The sequence below is a fragment of the Suillus discolor genome, assembly GCF_016758755.1.
Source record: "Suillus discolor strain FC423 chromosome Unknown F5147scaffold_136, whole genome shotgun sequence".
NCBI lineage: Eukaryota > Fungi > Basidiomycota > Agaricomycetes > Boletales > Suillaceae > Suillus > Suillus discolor.
Window position 1 is genome coordinate 18,082 of NW_024541383.1, and position 17,067 is coordinate 35,148.

Genomic DNA, 17,067 nt, shown 5'->3' on the forward strand with positions numbered 1-17,067 from the left:
CGCAGCCATCAGGCTGGCACGCCCAAATTCTCTTGATGCAGTAGGAATCTATAAACGCTCTTGAAATTCAAGCTTGCAAGGCACGCTTCTTCCTTCCGCCATGTCAACCAGTGAAGAAGAAAATGCAAGCAGGAGCGGATCTGACACTTCGGCTGCTCAACAAGCCGAGGTCTTCGAGCGTCCCAAGGGATGGAGACGTGTAGACTATCACCCAATCACACGGGTCTGTCTAATGGGCTTTGTTTGTTGCATGCGCCCGGGCATATTCAACGCCTTGAGCGGTCTCGGCGCTGGTGGTCAAGTTGATGCAACTAACAACGCAAACGCAATTGCCGCTTACTCTAGTTTTTGCTAGGTCAGTCGTGCGCACCGCTCGGTTTTAATATACCCCGTAAGCTCGGTGCATGACGTGCTTGGATCTAGACTCTGCCTAGTTCTCGGAATCCTCAGTCCACTGCGTCATCTATGCACGTTTCTTTTATCTTCCATCTTTCAATCTTTACTGATCCGATCGAATAGGGCAATGAACATCCACCATGTGGTGCAGGTGACTTTTCGTCGTTGCCGGAGCTATCTCAGGAGTCAGGTGCCTGTGCGTTCTTGAAATGAACAGCGGAAGGATCCTTGACCATGGCATACCCCTCAGAAACTCAGAAGTAGACGTTCATCGGTTATTCCAGGGGAATCTTTAACCTGGAAGCTGTCGTCGGCTCCGTGGTGGCCTTCGGGACAAACTTTTACTCGATGGTATCATCTTTTCTATACAAACTGCTACGATATATATAAACGGAAAGAAATCAGGCTGATCAAGTTCTTATAATTGATTTGATCGTACTTACACAGATCGGATGCCACATCCTCACCCTCATTGGTGTGTTTTTGCTCATTATCCTTGTAGATCCATACAAGATGATCCGCACTGACAGATGAGTTTATTAATCTTCTTGTGGTCCTGAAGACGTACCCCTGGACATCTGTCACCCTGTTTCCTATGCTATGTTTTTCGCAAGCAACTAATGCTATACTTAGCGTCAGTCAAACATCACACGGAATAACGCTGCAGGACGCTGGTGCGCTTTTTTTAAAGAATTCAATGACTGTAACGGTACCTTGATCATCATCCGCACCCGTAGCTCGAACAACCGGGTGTATTGGACTGCTCAGGTCTTTGGCTCATTCTTCATCGATGCATCTATCACTTTGAAATGGTCCCGTGCGTTCCTCTGCTGGTCTATTGTAGTCGTCTTTGTTTACCTGAGCATACTTTTACCGAAAGTAAGTCGCTATCTACCTCTTGTCAGACCCTGACAGTCAATTTCAAAAGACCTATACTTGCGCGTCAGAACTCCTCAGAACCTCCTACTGTTGTCAAGATAGATATCAATGACCCCGATTACCCCGCACATGTATGGCTCATGATGGTTCTATAGTTTCCTCGACTCCATATGGCAAACAACTACTGGCTGATGTGCTATATCTAATGACCCCGCAAAGATTTGCCGTGTTCGCTGGCTTCTGTAAGTTTTCACATCAAAGCCACGTAATAGCTCCTATTCTGATGACCTTCTACTTTCTCAGACAATTGCTTCCAGTCTTCCAGATCTGCTATCGTTCGGCTCGATATTCTGTGACGACCATAAGCCGTATTCTTTACGACAAGGATGTAAACATTGTTTCTTTAACAGATATATGAATATTTTCATTTCTACTTGAGTCTTAGTTACTGCTGGCATGATGTTCGCCTTCCCTTTGCGTAAAGAATCACACGGAAATTGACGATGAGGCATTGTCAGTTTCTATGTTACCTTGCCTCGTTGCTAATCATATTTTCTTATTCTCCACCTTGAATCAATCCAATGTCGAGAAAATTTTTGAGCCCGCTCATGAAAAAAAATGACAAAGTGATGTTGGAGCAAGAATTGTAGATTTAGTGCGCACATACGAACATGTACAATGCCTTCGAGATTGTTCATGGTTGCTATATGTATGGGGTGGCTTGGTGATTGCAAATTGATTATCAGAAGTATCCGATATCCAACTGTACAGATACTAGTGAGTCTCCTGGGTCTGCTGTGCTTGGGTTACTGTTTTAGGAGTGTGCATGCCATGTAGTCACAAGACTCATTACCAATCTCCGAAATCTCCAGTTTCGACAGTGCATTCATGCACCATGTGCTGAGAAAAAGCACGGGAAGGTAAGGGATCGCATTCGGAATGACATGCATGAGAGACTTGTACATGTTCTGCATTCATGTCAAAACTGGTCTACTAGTGGTATTGCTATTAGATGCGCCGGTACCTCATCTCTGATATCGGCATTGGGCTACCATTTTCGGACCGGCCGGTGCCCCTTTGGGGTAGTAGGCGGCATTATGTAAAAAGTAGGTCTCAGTGCGCCTCACCTCTTTTCGCGATGCCGCGACCTATCATTACAATGAAATCGTCGATTCATTTCGCGTCTGCTCATGCATACAGTTTACAGTTGCTTCATTACCTGTAGACTGCGCATGGCTGTCCGCTTCGGCGAATGCGGGGTCCAGCAAGTGTGGTGCAGTTCCCTTTATTGCTTCGCTTTCCCTCGCCGGCATTGCTTATTTTAGCGCGAGCCGTTCCTTCCAATTGCCTTTGCCACGGGTCTCAATACGCCGCGTGTCGCATGGGTCCTTCATACCACATGAGCGCTTGATAACGCTACGTTATAAGAATCACCGACTCACTGAACTTTGTGATCTTGTTGCCGGCTACATCCTCTAGCTATCATGTCTGACGCGCAAACCGAAGTCGAAAAACTTGGCAGTGGCAGCAGCGAGGACTCTGGTTCTCAGCGCGCAGAAATTTTTGAGCGTCCGTCTGGATGGAGGGGATACTACGAACACCCCGTCACGCAGGTTTCGCTGTTGGGATTCGTGTGTTTCATGTGCCCCGGCATGTTCAACGCGCTTACTGGTCTCGGAGGTGGAGGCCAAGTCAACTCTACGGACCAGGCCAGAGCTAGCGCTACCTTGTACTCAACTTTTGCTTTTTTTGGCTTCTTTGCCGGGTAAGTCAGGGTCGCCACTGTCAATTTTACCTATACTGACTATTATTGTTGCAGTTCCGTTAACAATGTGCTTGGTCCCCGAGTGACACTAATGCTTGGCACCTGGGGCTACTCGTTGTATATTGCTGCCTTCCTGTAAGATGTCTTGTTATTTGATCCATAATTACTAAACATCGCCCTTCAGTGCTGTCAACATTCATGCTGGTGCGGGTTCTTTTGTTGTCACAGCCGGTGCCATCCTTGGCGCCTGTGCGGCTTTTCTTTGGACCGCCCAGGGCTCGTTGATGATGTCATACCCCACTGAGGCTCAGAAGGGTATGTTCATCAGTATCTTTTGGGCTATCTTCAACCTTGGAGGGGTTGTCGGGTCTGCTATCTCGTTTGGAAGCAATTTCAAGAGTACGGTGAGTGAAGTATTACATTTGCGAATGTGTGGACGCTCATATTCTCCACTGTCAGAGCAACAGCGGTAAGGGATACGATATTGTTATCTCAGCGCGGAACTGACCAGTTTTGTTGTGTACAGTTGGCAATGGAACATATGCAAGTCATTAGATCCGCTATTGCCAACAGAAATTGATGATTCATTAGGTCGGCTTCTTGATCCTGACTCTCATTGGCGTGTTTATCCCGCTGTTCATGGTGGACCCAAACAAAATGATCCGCACGGACGGAACTCGCGTGAACACGGTCCGCCACCCATCCTGGAAGACGGAGTTCTTCAGCCTGTTCGTAGCCCTGAAGACTGACCCTTGGGTTATACTCCTCTTTCCGATGTTTGCTGCCAGCAATTACTTCTATACCTGGCGTTCGTATATTTCTTCTTAGAACCAGTCTCGTTGCTGATAAGTTATACAGAATTCAATGATTACAATGGCGCAATATTCAACATCCGCGCTCGGGGTCTGAACAACTTTGTGTACTGGACATCACAGATCTTCGGATCCATCTTCATTGGTTACTTTGTCCTTGACCAGAAGAGGCTCCGGCGCAGAGTCCGTGCCTTCTACGGCTGGATCCTCGTGTTCTTCATGATATTCGTTGTCCACGTCTGGGCATACTTTTACCAAAAGTAAGTCATCTTATCGCACTGCACGTCCGAATTGGCATCAATGCGATCCTTAGGACATATACCCGGATCGAGGAGACTGCTACAGGTGCTTATAAAATCGATATCTTGGATTCAAACTACCCTTCCCATGTCTGGCTCATGATCTTTTATGGCCTCCTGGATTCGATGTGGCAAACATATGCATACTGGCTAATGGGCGCAATGTCGAACGACCCTGCCAAGCTGGCCGTATTCGCTGGCTTCTGTGCGTATTGACCTTGAATCGGAAGTACGAGTTCGATACTGATCAAGAACCCACACAGACAAGTCCCTGCAATCAGTAGGTGCAGCAAGCGTCTGGGCTGCCGATGGTGCTAGTGTCGCGTAAGTCCACTATCCCTCCATTTTGCGAACAAACCGCTGGATTGGTAATTTTAGATACATGAACATTTTCCTGTCGACGTGGTGTCTCACAGTCGCTGGGATGATCTGCGCCGCACCGATGGTGTACCTTCGTGTCACTGACCACACGGATATCGAGGACGAGGTTTTGTGAGTGTCCATGATGACTGATGGACCTGTCGTTGGTGTTGACCTCTGACAGGATGCAAATCGCGGGCGTGGAACCGATCGAGCCCCCAGTGGCTGCAACGTCACAGAAGGTATAATATCACGACATCGATGTATTGGTCACGAACGACTCCTTCTGCTTTGGTTATTATGTTTTTGTTTTCATAGCAAGGTACTTAGCAACAATCAACAACTTGTCTGTAGTTTGTTGCATACTTATTAATTATGGTGAATCCGATGTCACTTCAAGTTCAAGGATGAATCGATGGTAATTGCCATCCCGTCGTACTGAGATGTTGGTTCCTTGGGACGGTGTGTTGATGTTGTCTCCTGCCTTTGGATGCGAGCTTTGGACACACAGTTAAGTATGAACTCGCCACTACATTCACATGGCACCGTGTGATCGTGCGGACAAAATGCAGCTACTTATAATTAATTTGTAATGCTCCGATGTAACAACCTTGTAAAAATATTCGTCTATGGCTATCATACATGACCAAGCTGTGGTACCCATCTCACCATTCAGGCCTCAGGTATCAACATCGCATCAACAACCACTTATGGCTGAGTGCACCTGAAGTACAAAAGAAAAGAAAGAAATTTAATGTCAGACCCAAAGGAATCGACGAGCTTTAAACTCGCATTTCATGATCCCCCAACCTTAGTGCCCAAGTACCCTTCACCCTCCGCGCCGTCTCCTTCGCCCTCCTCCCCAGGCTCCTCCCCATCCTCGTCGATAACTCTCTCCCCCTCCTTACCTCGCCGATCGTCATCACGCTGCATCTCGTCCCGCATGACCGCGACATCCTGGTCAACCTTAGGGGCGACTCTGTCGATCCCGGCCTCTGCAAGGGAGACGTGCATGCGGTTCTTGGCAAGGTGAGCAGAGCGCTTCGGCGGGCGCTTGAGCCGGCGACGGGCAACCATAACCGGAACGGAGCATCGCTGATGATCAGATGGAATGTCAGAATGATAAAATCGTAATGGAGTGATAAGACTAACCTGAATGAGATAGTGTGACGTTGAGCCCAAGAGAATACTATGGAGAGGGTCACGCGTTGATTTAGTGGCTTGATGAAACCATCGTGCGCACTTACCCCTTGATCTGACCCAAACCTCGGGATCCCACAATCAGCATCGTGGGTTCGTTATAATCAACAATATCGAGGAGCATGTGGCGCGAGTTCTTCGAGTGCCACGCTTGGCAGGAGACGGTCACGTTCAAGTGCGTACGTTGTAAGAGCGCCGTTGCTTGACGGACGAGGATATAGGCAAGGCCTTGACGCTATGTGCCGACATGAGTTTGCAATGAAATTAATATAAGGACTGTCTTACTTCCTGTTGAGAACGAAGTCTAGTGGAGCGATCCGCTGGGTTGGGGATCGGTGGGTCAACTGCAGCATGTAAATCAATACAAAATACGAGTACATGTCAAGATGTCATTACCTTTAGCCTCGTTTTCGACAACCGTAACGATGAGCCTGTACCATAAATTTGACAGTGCACCGTGACAAGGGCGAAAGCACTTACAAATGATCGCCGTCTCGAATCACTGTGCCGATACCCCATTCAACAGCATAACGACTCTCCTCGCTGAGGTCACTAGCGATAATGTACATCCGCCTCCGCCTTTCTGATGCCTCTGGATCGCCTTGAGTCATGGTGATCGTGCACCTATCACGTTGGAATAGCGGGCGAGCTGTCCTCAAAGGAAGAGTTTCATGATGCCGGGACTTCTTTCGCTTCGGACCCCCACGCTTGCCTTTCATCGAGGACAAGCTCGACCGATTTAGAGTAGAAGGGAAATAGGGTTCGGGTGGCACTACGACATTGACACCTTCACCCAATGGGTCAGGGTCCATAGTGACGTCGTCAGGATCCAGGTCTCCCATTGGCATCTCATGAGCAGCAATAAGCGCATTCTGCTCCGTGTTCCTCTCGGTGACGATATCAAACATGCCCGGGGCATCATCGCTCCAATAGTCTTCTTCATCTTCCGTCTCTTCTCCAGCGTACTCTGAACCTGAATCCAGATCCTCTGTGAAAGCATTGCGAGGTCGGACGGCAAGTGTGCGTCGTGAAGTGACAGAGTCACAGTCTGATTCTTCGAGAGGAAGAGGAGCGGGAGATGCATCGCGATCGCGAGGACGGAAACGGCGTAGACTGAAGGGAGATGACGAACGAGCACGAATGGACTCCTTGGAAGCTACGGATGCTGTGTCCTTGTCTTTGTCTTTGGTATAAGACGGGAGTACAAAAGACGAGGAGCGAGGCTTCCGTTTGCTTGGGGCGCGTCCGCGAATCTCCTTATCTTTGTCGTCATTCGTCGCCGTGCGAGACAAAGAAAGCGCGGAAAGACCCCCCATCATAGAGTTGAAAGATATCTTCCCAAACGATCCAGGAGTGCGAGACGTCAGTTCAGGTGTTTTCATAGCAGATGCCAAGGAAGGCGATGTAGCAGAAGACGATGATGCGGCGTTCTGTGGCGAAGTTTGTTCATATTGCTGTATATGAGAAACAGAGGAGTGAGGAGATGAATGATGAAAGGGAAGTAAGTGAGATAAAGAAGAAACGGAGTTGCGTCTCGGTGTACTGGGCTGCGAGGTCTTTAAGCTCGTCTCGCAGCACGAGACACCCGCACCTGGGTCTACAGGATGGAAGGTCTGCTCGCCCTGCTCACATGCCTCTCGTGGGGACGCCAACCCTATGTCCAAATGAAGCGTTGGTCTGGGCACTTCCTTGGCAGCGTCCTTCTGCGGACCGTACCATGCTAGCCAGCTACGGCGTTTTGAACGAACGCCAGGCTCAGCAGTAGCAGACATCGTGATGACCAAGACAGGAAAGCCAACAATCGAAGTGGTTCGAATCAAACAAGGGGTAGCGCCGCTTACCTGAGCTGCAAGGAGTTTTCTGAAATTGGTGGCTACGTCGTTCGAGACTGATGGCTAGAAAAGGCGAGAGGTTCGTCAGGGTGAAATGTACACAAGAGTGTTTCAGCTTCTTGGCGGACAGCCCATTACTCACCTTTGCTTCTTTTCCCCCGTTCATCCTTGTTTCTGCTCTAGTCCCGCCTAGACAAGTTAGACCCACAAATATGCTTTAACCTCGAGTTTATGGAATGCCTGCTGTTAGATATTCCGCGTTGGTCGCTGGTATGGTTATTGTTCGCTATCACTCGGTGGGCAGTGCAAAGGGGATTCCTAAATCGGTAAACCCTACGCACGTGGTCTTCCCGATTCTTACATCTCTTGGGTCTTCCATACCATGACACGACTACCTATTGTATACGTTGCGAGGACCTCTCTGGGATGACATAACTACGTAATGTATCCGTTGCGGGGACCTCACTGCTTTGACACGTTCCTCACAGGCTTGCGTTGGCAACCTTCCCAAAAATTTCCTCCAAGAATGCATCTGAGTTCGGCGATCGACCCAGGAAATCCTGATCCATCACGTGAGCGTCTATCCTTGGATTACGAAGATGCGACATACCTCAAGGGAATCCGTTTCGTCCCGACTACCTCCCACCAGGAGGATCTTGTCCCTGTAGAGCTTGCCCAAAGCAGGGTTCAACGGATCCTTCTTAAAAACCGTCGCATACATGTCCGCGGCAAACACAAGAGAATACGTGTACCTGGTGATCACGTTCGCCCGCCAAGGTGTCAGTTTTAGTCGGTGGCCCATCAGAATAGGACGATCGCATGACTCACCCGTAGTAACCTGCATCATAGCCTCCGACGATATGTCCAAAAGTGCCTTGGCCTGGCTGGGCTTTACCTCCTTTCACGAGCGAGATCGATTCACGCAGGTCATTCCAGAGTTTGGTATAATCTGCCGCCTCTGTACAATACGCGTAAGCCCTGCAATCCAAAATAATAATAACACATGCGCCCAACCTTTATCCACGTGCACTTTGAGATCAAACTTGGCAAAGAATAGCTGCCGAAGGTAAAACAACCCGACGTTTACGTATCGACTGTGACAGTCATCCATACTTTCATTCTCGAAAACTTCAAGATGAAACACACCTCCTTATCAGCTTATCTATCAATTCCGGCGACAGCGGCTCCTGTGTCTCGTAGTGGCTAGACATTTTCTCGAGCACTTTAGGCTCCCAGCACCTGCTCTATGCCGTAAGCACTTTTCCAATAGTACATTCTTTCGGGATTGTCCAAAACACGTACCAATTTTCGAGCATTTGCGACGGCGCCTCAACAAAGTCTCTTGCCACGGATGTACCATGAAATCGCGCGTACCTCGTCCGACTCAGTAATCCATGGAAGACATGGCCCATCTCATGGAAAAATGTTGTCACGTCGTCGTGTCGCATTAGAGCGGGCCGGTCAGGAGTTGGCTTTGCAAGGTTCGCTACCATTGCCGTCAACGGGTAGTGATGTTTGCCCGATGGTAGCTCGTAGCCCGGGAGAAGGCCCCATACAGCTGCGTGAGAGTACTTTGCAGCTGGAAAATAGAACAAGATTAAATGAAAATTCAAATTCAAATGAGACTTCGCGCCCTTACCGCGGGGAAACAGATCCAGGTAGCAATATCCTACAAATGCAGATTCATCTTTGGCGTCCTTATCCCACACAGCGAACTGTTGCACTTCTACAACAAGGATTTAGACAACTGAAATTTGTCCAGTACGGCAGGTGCCACGCACCTGGATGCCAGACGTTGTCGTCCTTGATCTCAATGAACTTGACTCCAAGCAGGTCCTGATATATCTTCAAGATCGTGGGAACAACCACGGCGACCGGGAAATATTCCTTCACAAGAGATTCGTCGAGATCGAGTGTCTTCTCGATATAGAGGCGGTCATAGTACCTGTCATGATACCGATGAGCGAGATCCTATAGCATTGATGAATGCGGTGATTGACCTGTAGTCCCAGATGTAGAACTCGCCATCAAATGGAAGTCCACGCTTCTCGTGTTCTTCTTTCTTTAGCTGAAGAAGAATATCACGCTCTTTCTCTCCGACAGGACGGAGCTTCGCCTCGAGGTCATCCAGGAACTAGGGTGCATATATGTTGGTTTGTAATCAAGAATTTGTTCATCACTCACGTTCGCAGCGTTTTTACCAGACTTGACCATCTTCACTTCTGTGACGTAGTCTGCCCATGTGTCATAGCCAAGCATCGCGGCGATGCGCCGACGGAGGTCAAGCGCCTTCTCAAGCAAAGGCACATTTTGTTTGAGTCGGTCTTCAAATCCTTCTTGAGCATCGCGTCGCGTGGTGGGATTATGCGCGAATTTGAACTGAAATATTACTCAGGTAAATCAACAGAGGCACTTCATGATGTTACATACGATTGGGGAGATATCTGGTGTCTTGAAGGTGACGTCATAGACTTCCTTCAAGCCCTCAGTGCGCTTGGTGTAACCCGAGATGACATCGCTCGGGACTCCATCCAACTCTTCGAGCGTGAACGAAATGTTGCCCTATGTATATTTGAGTGGTCATTGTCTCGAATCAAAGCAAACGAGTGATCTCACATCCTCTTCATTGAAGTTTTTCTACAAACCCCATTAGCATAACGCCTGAACAAAGAAGAAATAATCCCTACACTGAAATCCAAGCAAGCTTGCGAGAGCTCCTTCTTCAACTTCATCAACACCTCGCGCTCCTTCTCAGGAAGTGCAAGACCAGCTCTCTTGCCATCCAACACCATCTTCTCCACGAGCCTACGTTGTTCATCGCTCAGCTTCTCCCATTCACCTGATTTGCGCAGATTGTTCTCTGCAGCGGCCTTGGCTTTGAATACATCAAGACGCATGGACTCCTCGACATCGAAATCCCGCTGAAGAGCTTCCGCGTCGTTCGAAGCATCTCGGAGTTCTTTGGAGAGGGAGACATTCTGGTAAAATCCGAGAGGCTCGCAAATGATGAGGGCTTCTGCCTCTGCATTAGCAAGCGGTAGCTAATGATTGTCTGAGAATGCAATAACAACCGATCGGATACATCACTCACAAAGACCTGCGAGTCGAATAAGAGACGATCAGTCCGGCGATGCCGCACAAGACAGGCCACGTACAGTTTCGAAATTGCACTCAGCCTCCGGAAGAGCACCGACTCTATCACTGACCGCCTTATTCTGCGCAAGTGCCTGCTTGGTGATTCTCAGCACTTCTTCCGGGGTGTGATTCCATCTAGGAGGAGCTTGTGGCGGAGTCAACGAAGCCATGATAGGATCACTTTCTAATAGCGAAAACGCGAAGCTGGATTTTGTGTGTGGGCTGGTGGAGAACGGTCTTGATGTCTGTAATCGTGAATATTGAGTTCGTAGGTGGCTCTGTCGGAGAGATTGTATCCGTGTGGGGTACTTAAGTGCTAGATTGGGGCTATCGATCTGAATATATGTGGTGCGCGTGACCGACCCAGTATATCCACCGGGATTATGTGCAAGTTGCCAAAAGTGCGAGGATTCTGCGTTGCGTAGTTGCGGGAGTTTGGAATGTGACAAAAGACGAGTAGACTTGGAAGACGCAGAGCTTGCACGGGCGATCATTAACCTTGTAAATGAACCTGGGTTTGAGCGGACCTAATAATATCAAATTATCCTTTGGCAGTTGCAGTCCACTTGTCCACGTAGTACTAAGTGACGGAGTTTCATGAATCTGGCGCTAATTATAACTGCAGGCGCCTAAAACAATAATATATAAATATCTTTTCAAAGAAGTACGTTCTATGGCCATAGTCGTAGATACTTGATCGTGCTGTTATCCTACGCGATCAAATCACTAATCAAATGTCACTGAGCTCGTCTACGAAGTTTAGCGAATGAAAGGTTCTAGTCCGAGTGACAATAAAAATACGTCTGCAGGAATTAGCTTGATAATGTCCCCGCGCGGTAGCCAGTTTGAGATCAAGCTACTAGTGGAGATCTGCACGACTTGTGAGTTGTCCACAAGTAATCAGAGCTTTGCAACGGTAACCGTGCCATATTCTTTCATCAATCCGCGGGGCTGGGTTTCTGCCTTTTGGCAGGCAGATCACTAACTGAATCAACAATTATAAATATTGCATCCTATTGTTGTAATAAATCTCGATGGGTCTGGACCTACGAAAATCAACGGAAATTAACTTGTGTGTGTTGGCCAATCCACCATTTTTTGTATGATCAACGATATCTGAATCAAGCTCGGTAGACTCGGCCCTCGGGGGAGGGTCAAATAGAGGGGCAGCTCTACCCTGTTCGGCCCCTACTGGAGATCCAGGGCAAACTGTCACGTCGTGCGCGCGTCGGCTTACGAGTGCCTACTACTACACCTACCAGTGGTGTAAATGCTAAACTTACATCAATTGCGTGTTGTTGCAATGCCCGCCCTGTTCGTGTGCTGCTCCCCTGTGGCCCTGTCATTGAGATCACGTTCGATACCCGCGCGAATTGTTACCCCTGGCCTTGTAGGATTGTTGTGGGCGTGTTAAAGTTTGGAGCCGACAATTCGCGTCTCAATAGCGTGAATGATGCAGCTAACTGAGTTTACCTACAATGTGCCGTGATGACATAAAGTTTGAGCTAAACCTTCTTATATAGTATCACTTATGACTTCATTCTGGGTCATTCGGGTCCCTAGTAGACCAGCGACCCTGCTACTTAATACATTTTTCAATGCTGACACCTGGGTAGAGGTACCTATGTATGGCTAATTTATACATATCACTCAGGATCACCTGCAAGGCTGTAGTCGAGCCAGCGCATGGTAAATAATACACCTCCTCTGGTGTGTGATTCTGACAGGTACAGGAGGTCCAATGAACTACTTCGGGTCGGTTTTGCTGCCGGCAGAATGCGTTTATGACTTTATCGTTTGATTATGTATATGGGTGGTCGACACTGGTACTGATGAATGGTTTTTCCACTCAAGGGTGAATGCATGTGAATGAGTCGTCTTGAGAGGACGTGGCGTTGCGAGCCCTTCGAGACTTGTAATTGGATATTCATAGAGTCTCTCAGTGAAAGCTTGACAACATACCCGATCAGGGCACAATAAGTATCACCATCATGTATATATCCACTCGTAGTAGTACTAGTATACTATTACTAGTAGTACACCTAACTGTAATCAAGTATGGCTATAGTATTTCAGAAAAGGCTAGATGCTAACCGGGACCGTTAGACAATGTGATGCCGGTTTTTATAAACCATGAGTAGTACCGCGGTCCGCCGGATTAACTAACGACAAGAGTAGAAGTATCTAAGGAGTAAATCAACCTGATAAGTACGGGTCAAGCTCATCTGCTGACCGCTGAGTTCAGTCTTTCAGTGTCCGATGTCGGTCACCTGAAGGACAGAGCCTTAGAGAACTGGCTAAATGGTTTTTTTTTTCAATTTGACCAGAGCGGTATCAGTAGCCCGCGCTTACATAATACCTCCACATAGCGTTGAATACAACCCTGTTTGGCCTGCTATGCTATCTCGGTCCTTTGGAACGAATATTAATTACACTTCGAAACAATATAAGCACCGGCCGCGTCGAAATCATGATTCGCTCATTCATGCATATTTCTCTCCTCGATCTGCGGCTCACTACACATAATGAGTGACCCAGGCTCCCCCTCTCCCGCTGAAGTACAGAATCTCGTTGTTCTTTTCGTGGGGTTTGCGTTTGCCACTTTCTTATACGGCTTGACGTTCTTTCGTGAGTATTTCATGCTCTCATCAACTTTCTCTCATGTCGTGGCAGAGATGTACATATATTTTTCTCGTTACTCGAATGATTATACATGGACAAAGATCTTGGTATAGTATTCCTCCCTACCTGTCGAGTACCCGTCTCACATTTCCACTTTCTCGCAGGTTGAGACACTATTGTAATGTATTCTGACTTTAAACTTGAACTGCACCTCACACATATCCAGTGTCCTGGATACCACTTCAACTGGCCTAGGTGCGACCACTTTCAAACGTGTTTTTCTGTCTTTCTGACTTAGATCCATAGTATCTGACTTGTAGGAGCTTTGTCTCCATCTACTCCAATCTCTAACACATCTGGTTAGGCTATATCACTATCTGATAACAATGTTCGACGTGACAATGGATGTCCTATATGCAACACCGTAAGTGTCGGTTCGTCAAACGTGTTATGCACCCTTGTAACAATGCTTTTAGAACTTTTTGCGTAAGTAAATTTGACGCATGGTTGCCTTAGCCGCTTCTCATTGTCTGCCGTATCAAGATACAATATCTCCTTTTGGTGAGTCTATACTCAACGGTGGCTTCCGGCGTGCTAACAGCATTACTCCAGGTCATTCTTACTCTAATCGCACAGTTGTAAGGCAACAATCATAGGATAAAACATGTGACATCTCTTACTCCCCCTTAGATTTTTCGCTAGTCGACTTTATACTGGTGAGCCAATTTTTTTGTGAGTTTCATTTTCTTATTGTTCATAGTTTGTGGTGGTCCTACGAGTATCACTTCGAGATTCGTCGGCACGCTAGTGGTATGTGTTTTACAACCATATTCAGTCACTTCCACTGACCGCGCCGCAGGTCTTCTGTGCCTTCATCGCCTTTGGTTAGTATTCTTTCCTGCGTGTATAAACCTTGCCTGACGTGATCTTCGATCACAGTTTTCGGCTTGAGTTAGTTTGTATGATATCCAATTGACTCTCATTGACGGAAATGCAGTTTCAGTAGGGCAATTGTAAGCGGACATTCTAATAGCAATCTTGAATGCTGTCGCTGATTCTCGTTCGCTTCTCAGCTTCCAGCAAAGGCAGTTGTCCACATTCGCTTTGCCCTCCATGGCAGTGAGTGTTTTGGTCAATCAAGAGGATCCTTACCCGGAATTGCAGATCATCGCTGGCATAAGCCAAGGCTTCGCAGCACTCGCGAACATCATCATTTTTATTGCGATGTGTTGGTCATTGCGTCCAGCACGTTATCCGGACATGCTCCAGTCGGTGTTTCGTATTATAAGACACAAGAGACTGCTGACGCATTGTTTTTAGGCCCGAGGGGATGGTTGAAAACCTTGTTGTGCTGTTTGTTGGCCGCGGCCTGGGACTCGTGTAGGTTTACCCCGCGTCTGTTTTTATAGCCTAATCATATTTCCGTTGGTCAGCATCATTCAGCTGGCGTATCTTGGCACAGTACGTGGATGCTTCGTAAGCATACCTTTATGACTCATCTGTATAGTTTGTTGCTTCACCAGGAAAACCATACTGGATAGCAATCCAGATGGTGACCCCCAGGAGTGAGTTTTTGTCGCTCACTCACCTCGTATACAGGCTCATGGCAGATCATAGTTTACACCAATATTGTCTTGGGACTGTAAGTCATTCACCTCACGGCTCATCGGACACCGTGTTCCTATTTTTTTTCTCAGCTTGACCACCCGGGAAGTCAAAAACGGCGTCGGTCTCAACGAAGAAGACACCTTGTCTGATCGACACGATTCCCAAAACGATGCTTTCCAAGACTCGCTTCGCTTTCCGCAACAGAAAGGCAGTGAGTTCACATGCCTTGAGACCGACCCAGCTGACATCAATCTAACGTACCATCAGACACAGCAGTCATCGAGCTTTTCGCAACAAGGGGAGAACAGCAGGAGTACCGAAATTGAAGAAGCAAGAAAATCATATCCCGATGACCAGAATTCGGTGCGTTCATGCCATATGGCGTTGAAGACGTCCCCTGATCTGACGGATTTATGCAGAGGTCCATTCATTCTCATCGCAGCGAACAACATGCATATGACAAGGGAAGCTTGTCATGATCCAGAACTTGCGATTCGCTGGTCGCACGCCTATTAATATCATTGTACTAATCGTCGCTGTCGTCCCCCTTCTTGCTTCGCACTCACTCTCACTTGTATCATATTGCCGTCGGTGCTACAGCCGACACAGTGCATACTCTACATTAGTCCCTGCCTCTTGAAGCAGCTCGGACTTGGAAGACACGTATTATATCACGGACTCACGAATAACATAGCGTATATCGCACATACCGTACGTACCAAGTATTCACATTTCAAGACAATTATTTTGGGGAATCAAGTCTTTTAGCTTTTAGAACCGCACTTTCTAGACGTCGCCAAGCATTCCATCGTCAGAAGAACGTCTATTTTTCCCTCGAGGTGAATGTCGTGCATAGGTTAAATGCTGGCGCTACATCTTCACATCGACGCTCGGTATGCGAATTAAATAACCGGAACATGCGATAAATGTCGGGCGTTCAACGTAACAGGTGCGTTAGCGAGGTGGATAATGAATCAAAATTCTATACGTAATACTAATGAAGAACACGGCATAGCAAATTGGCGGGACGCCTAACGTGGGCCTAGACGACGTGTAACGTAGACGCCCGCTTACCTATGCTGCATTCCACTCCACTCGCTCATCACGGCCTGCACCAAGCACTCATCTCCACACGTGCTTCTTTAGGTTGTCAGTAATACGTACGAGTTCATCGAGTGTGCGCGGCAATGTTTGTAGTGGGTCGAACTCGAGGAGGTAAGCCCCGGCAGATTTCAGAATACCGTGACGACTCAGAGATCTAGTAGCAGGATGCTGTAAGATGGAACGACACCATATGCTGGAAAAAACGAAATGGAGAGGGAACGCGGCCTTCTGTCGAACTTTCTCATCATCATCGAAGTAGTCCATCAGGCGTGCAAAAATCATTGAGGCCTTGAGGCACTTGCCGGAAATCTGTGCACATCGTACACGGAAATTAAGCTGTGGAGCGATAGTGCATGTAACGCACCTTAAAACACGGCTTAAACAAGGCGGGGCACAACTTCCTCAACTCCAACTCAAATGCCCATTTATCGCTGGTGATTTCAGCACTGGGTGTGTCTAAACTTCTCGTGAGTTATACCCTGGGCTCTTCTGCAACATATACACCTGCTCACAAGCAACTTTGGACATCCTCCAAGATCTCTGTACATCTCTGTACATTCTCCGACACCTTGCATAAATTGGCTTCTGGGTGAGGACCGGATTCTCAGAGTGCAGAAGTGTCTGGTAAGCGATGGCTTGTGCGTTTATATTAGCGAGAGCTGAGGTTAAGGAAGATAGGCAGGTTGACTCACCAGGAATATTTGTCGTCCCCAGACAACTCGTTTTGATTCAAAGATCTTGGCGAGCCTCTCTCGCATACTACATCCGCTATACTCGAGACGTCCCTCAGCGCGCCCACCATGTCTTTCCCGACGAATAAGAAGCAAAAGACGCGAGCAGTCACACCTCGTCAGACGATACGAGGCCATACCAATAGTGTAAGAGGTGTTGTGCACCTGCCCGGGGGACGACGGATCATGACATGTTCATACGATGGGTCACTACGACTATGGGACTTGGAGAGCGGCGCACAGATAGGCGAGTGGCGAGATGAGGATGAGGATGGGGATGCGTATGAGGATGCATGGCTGGACAGCATGGCATTGTCTCCAAAC

At 47.8% G+C, this 17,067-nt stretch overlaps 5 protein-coding genes across 5 annotated transcripts; 3 read left to right on the plus strand and 2 right to left on the minus strand.

Moving 5' to 3' along the window:
- F5147DRAFT_728228 (uncharacterized protein) lies at positions 1-542 on the plus strand. Its single transcript, XM_041439308.1, has 3 exons — positions 1-301; positions 356-467; positions 520-542. Exons 1-3 carry the CDS (start codon positions 101-103, stop codon positions 525-527), a joined length of 321 nt encoding a protein of 106 aa, XP_041285095.1. The 5' UTR covers positions 1-100; the 3' UTR covers positions 528-542.
- A 1,721-nt stretch (positions 543-2,263) lies between these two features.
- F5147DRAFT_728236 (MFS general substrate transporter) lies at positions 2,264-4,916 on the plus strand. Its single transcript, XM_041439309.1, has 10 exons — positions 2,264-3,040; positions 3,095-3,175; positions 3,225-3,444; positions 3,500-3,509; positions 3,567-3,583; positions 3,632-3,848; positions 3,899-4,112; positions 4,166-4,356; positions 4,415-4,475; positions 4,530-4,916. Exons 1-10 carry the CDS (start codon positions 2,760-2,762, stop codon positions 4,645-4,647), a joined length of 1,410 nt encoding a protein of 469 aa, XP_041285096.1. The 5' UTR covers positions 2,264-2,759; the 3' UTR covers positions 4,648-4,916.
- A 390-nt stretch (positions 4,917-5,306) lies between these two features.
- Positions 5,307-6,553, minus strand: F5147DRAFT_588260 (uncharacterized protein; the record flags this gene model as incomplete). The annotated part of the gene is made up of 6 exons (XM_041432075.1): positions 5,307-5,606; positions 5,664-5,700; positions 5,759-5,946; positions 5,997-6,055; positions 6,108-6,142; positions 6,192-6,553. The coding sequence occupies 6 exons, from the start codon at positions 6,551-6,553 to the stop codon at positions 5,307-5,309; spliced, it is 981 nt and encodes a 326-aa protein (XP_041285097.1).
- A 1,300-nt stretch (positions 6,554-7,853) lies between these two features.
- F5147DRAFT_728242 (mitochondrial endopeptidase) lies at positions 7,854-11,276 on the minus strand. The gene is made up of 15 exons (XM_041439310.1): positions 10,699-11,276; positions 10,635-10,640; positions 10,231-10,584; positions 10,160-10,180; positions 9,974-10,105; positions 9,728-9,922; positions 9,544-9,677; positions 9,325-9,488; positions 9,183-9,269; positions 8,846-9,122; positions 8,690-8,782; positions 8,558-8,637; positions 8,372-8,501; positions 8,154-8,295; positions 7,854-8,103 (listed from the first exon to the last, which is right to left on the minus strand). Exons 1-15 carry the CDS (start codon positions 11,170-11,172, stop codon positions 8,026-8,028), a joined length of 2,367 nt encoding a protein of 788 aa, XP_041285098.1. The 5' UTR covers positions 11,173-11,276; the 3' UTR covers positions 7,854-8,025.
- Positions 11,277-13,097: 1,821 nt separating this feature from the next.
- On the plus strand, positions 13,098-15,454 carry F5147DRAFT_728246 (uncharacterized protein). The gene is made up of 17 exons (XM_041439311.1): positions 13,098-13,306; positions 13,352-13,412; positions 13,527-13,583; positions 13,665-13,724; positions 13,867-13,938; positions 14,038-14,110; positions 14,160-14,184; positions 14,298-14,313; positions 14,374-14,419; positions 14,465-14,568; positions 14,621-14,680; positions 14,734-14,761; positions 14,808-14,865; positions 14,918-14,942; positions 14,998-15,119; positions 15,150-15,271; positions 15,328-15,454. Exons 1-17 carry the CDS (start codon positions 13,204-13,206, stop codon positions 15,385-15,387), a joined length of 1,092 nt encoding a protein of 363 aa, XP_041285099.1. The 5' UTR covers positions 13,098-13,203; the 3' UTR covers positions 15,388-15,454.
- Positions 15,455-17,067: the final 1,613 nt, after the last annotated feature.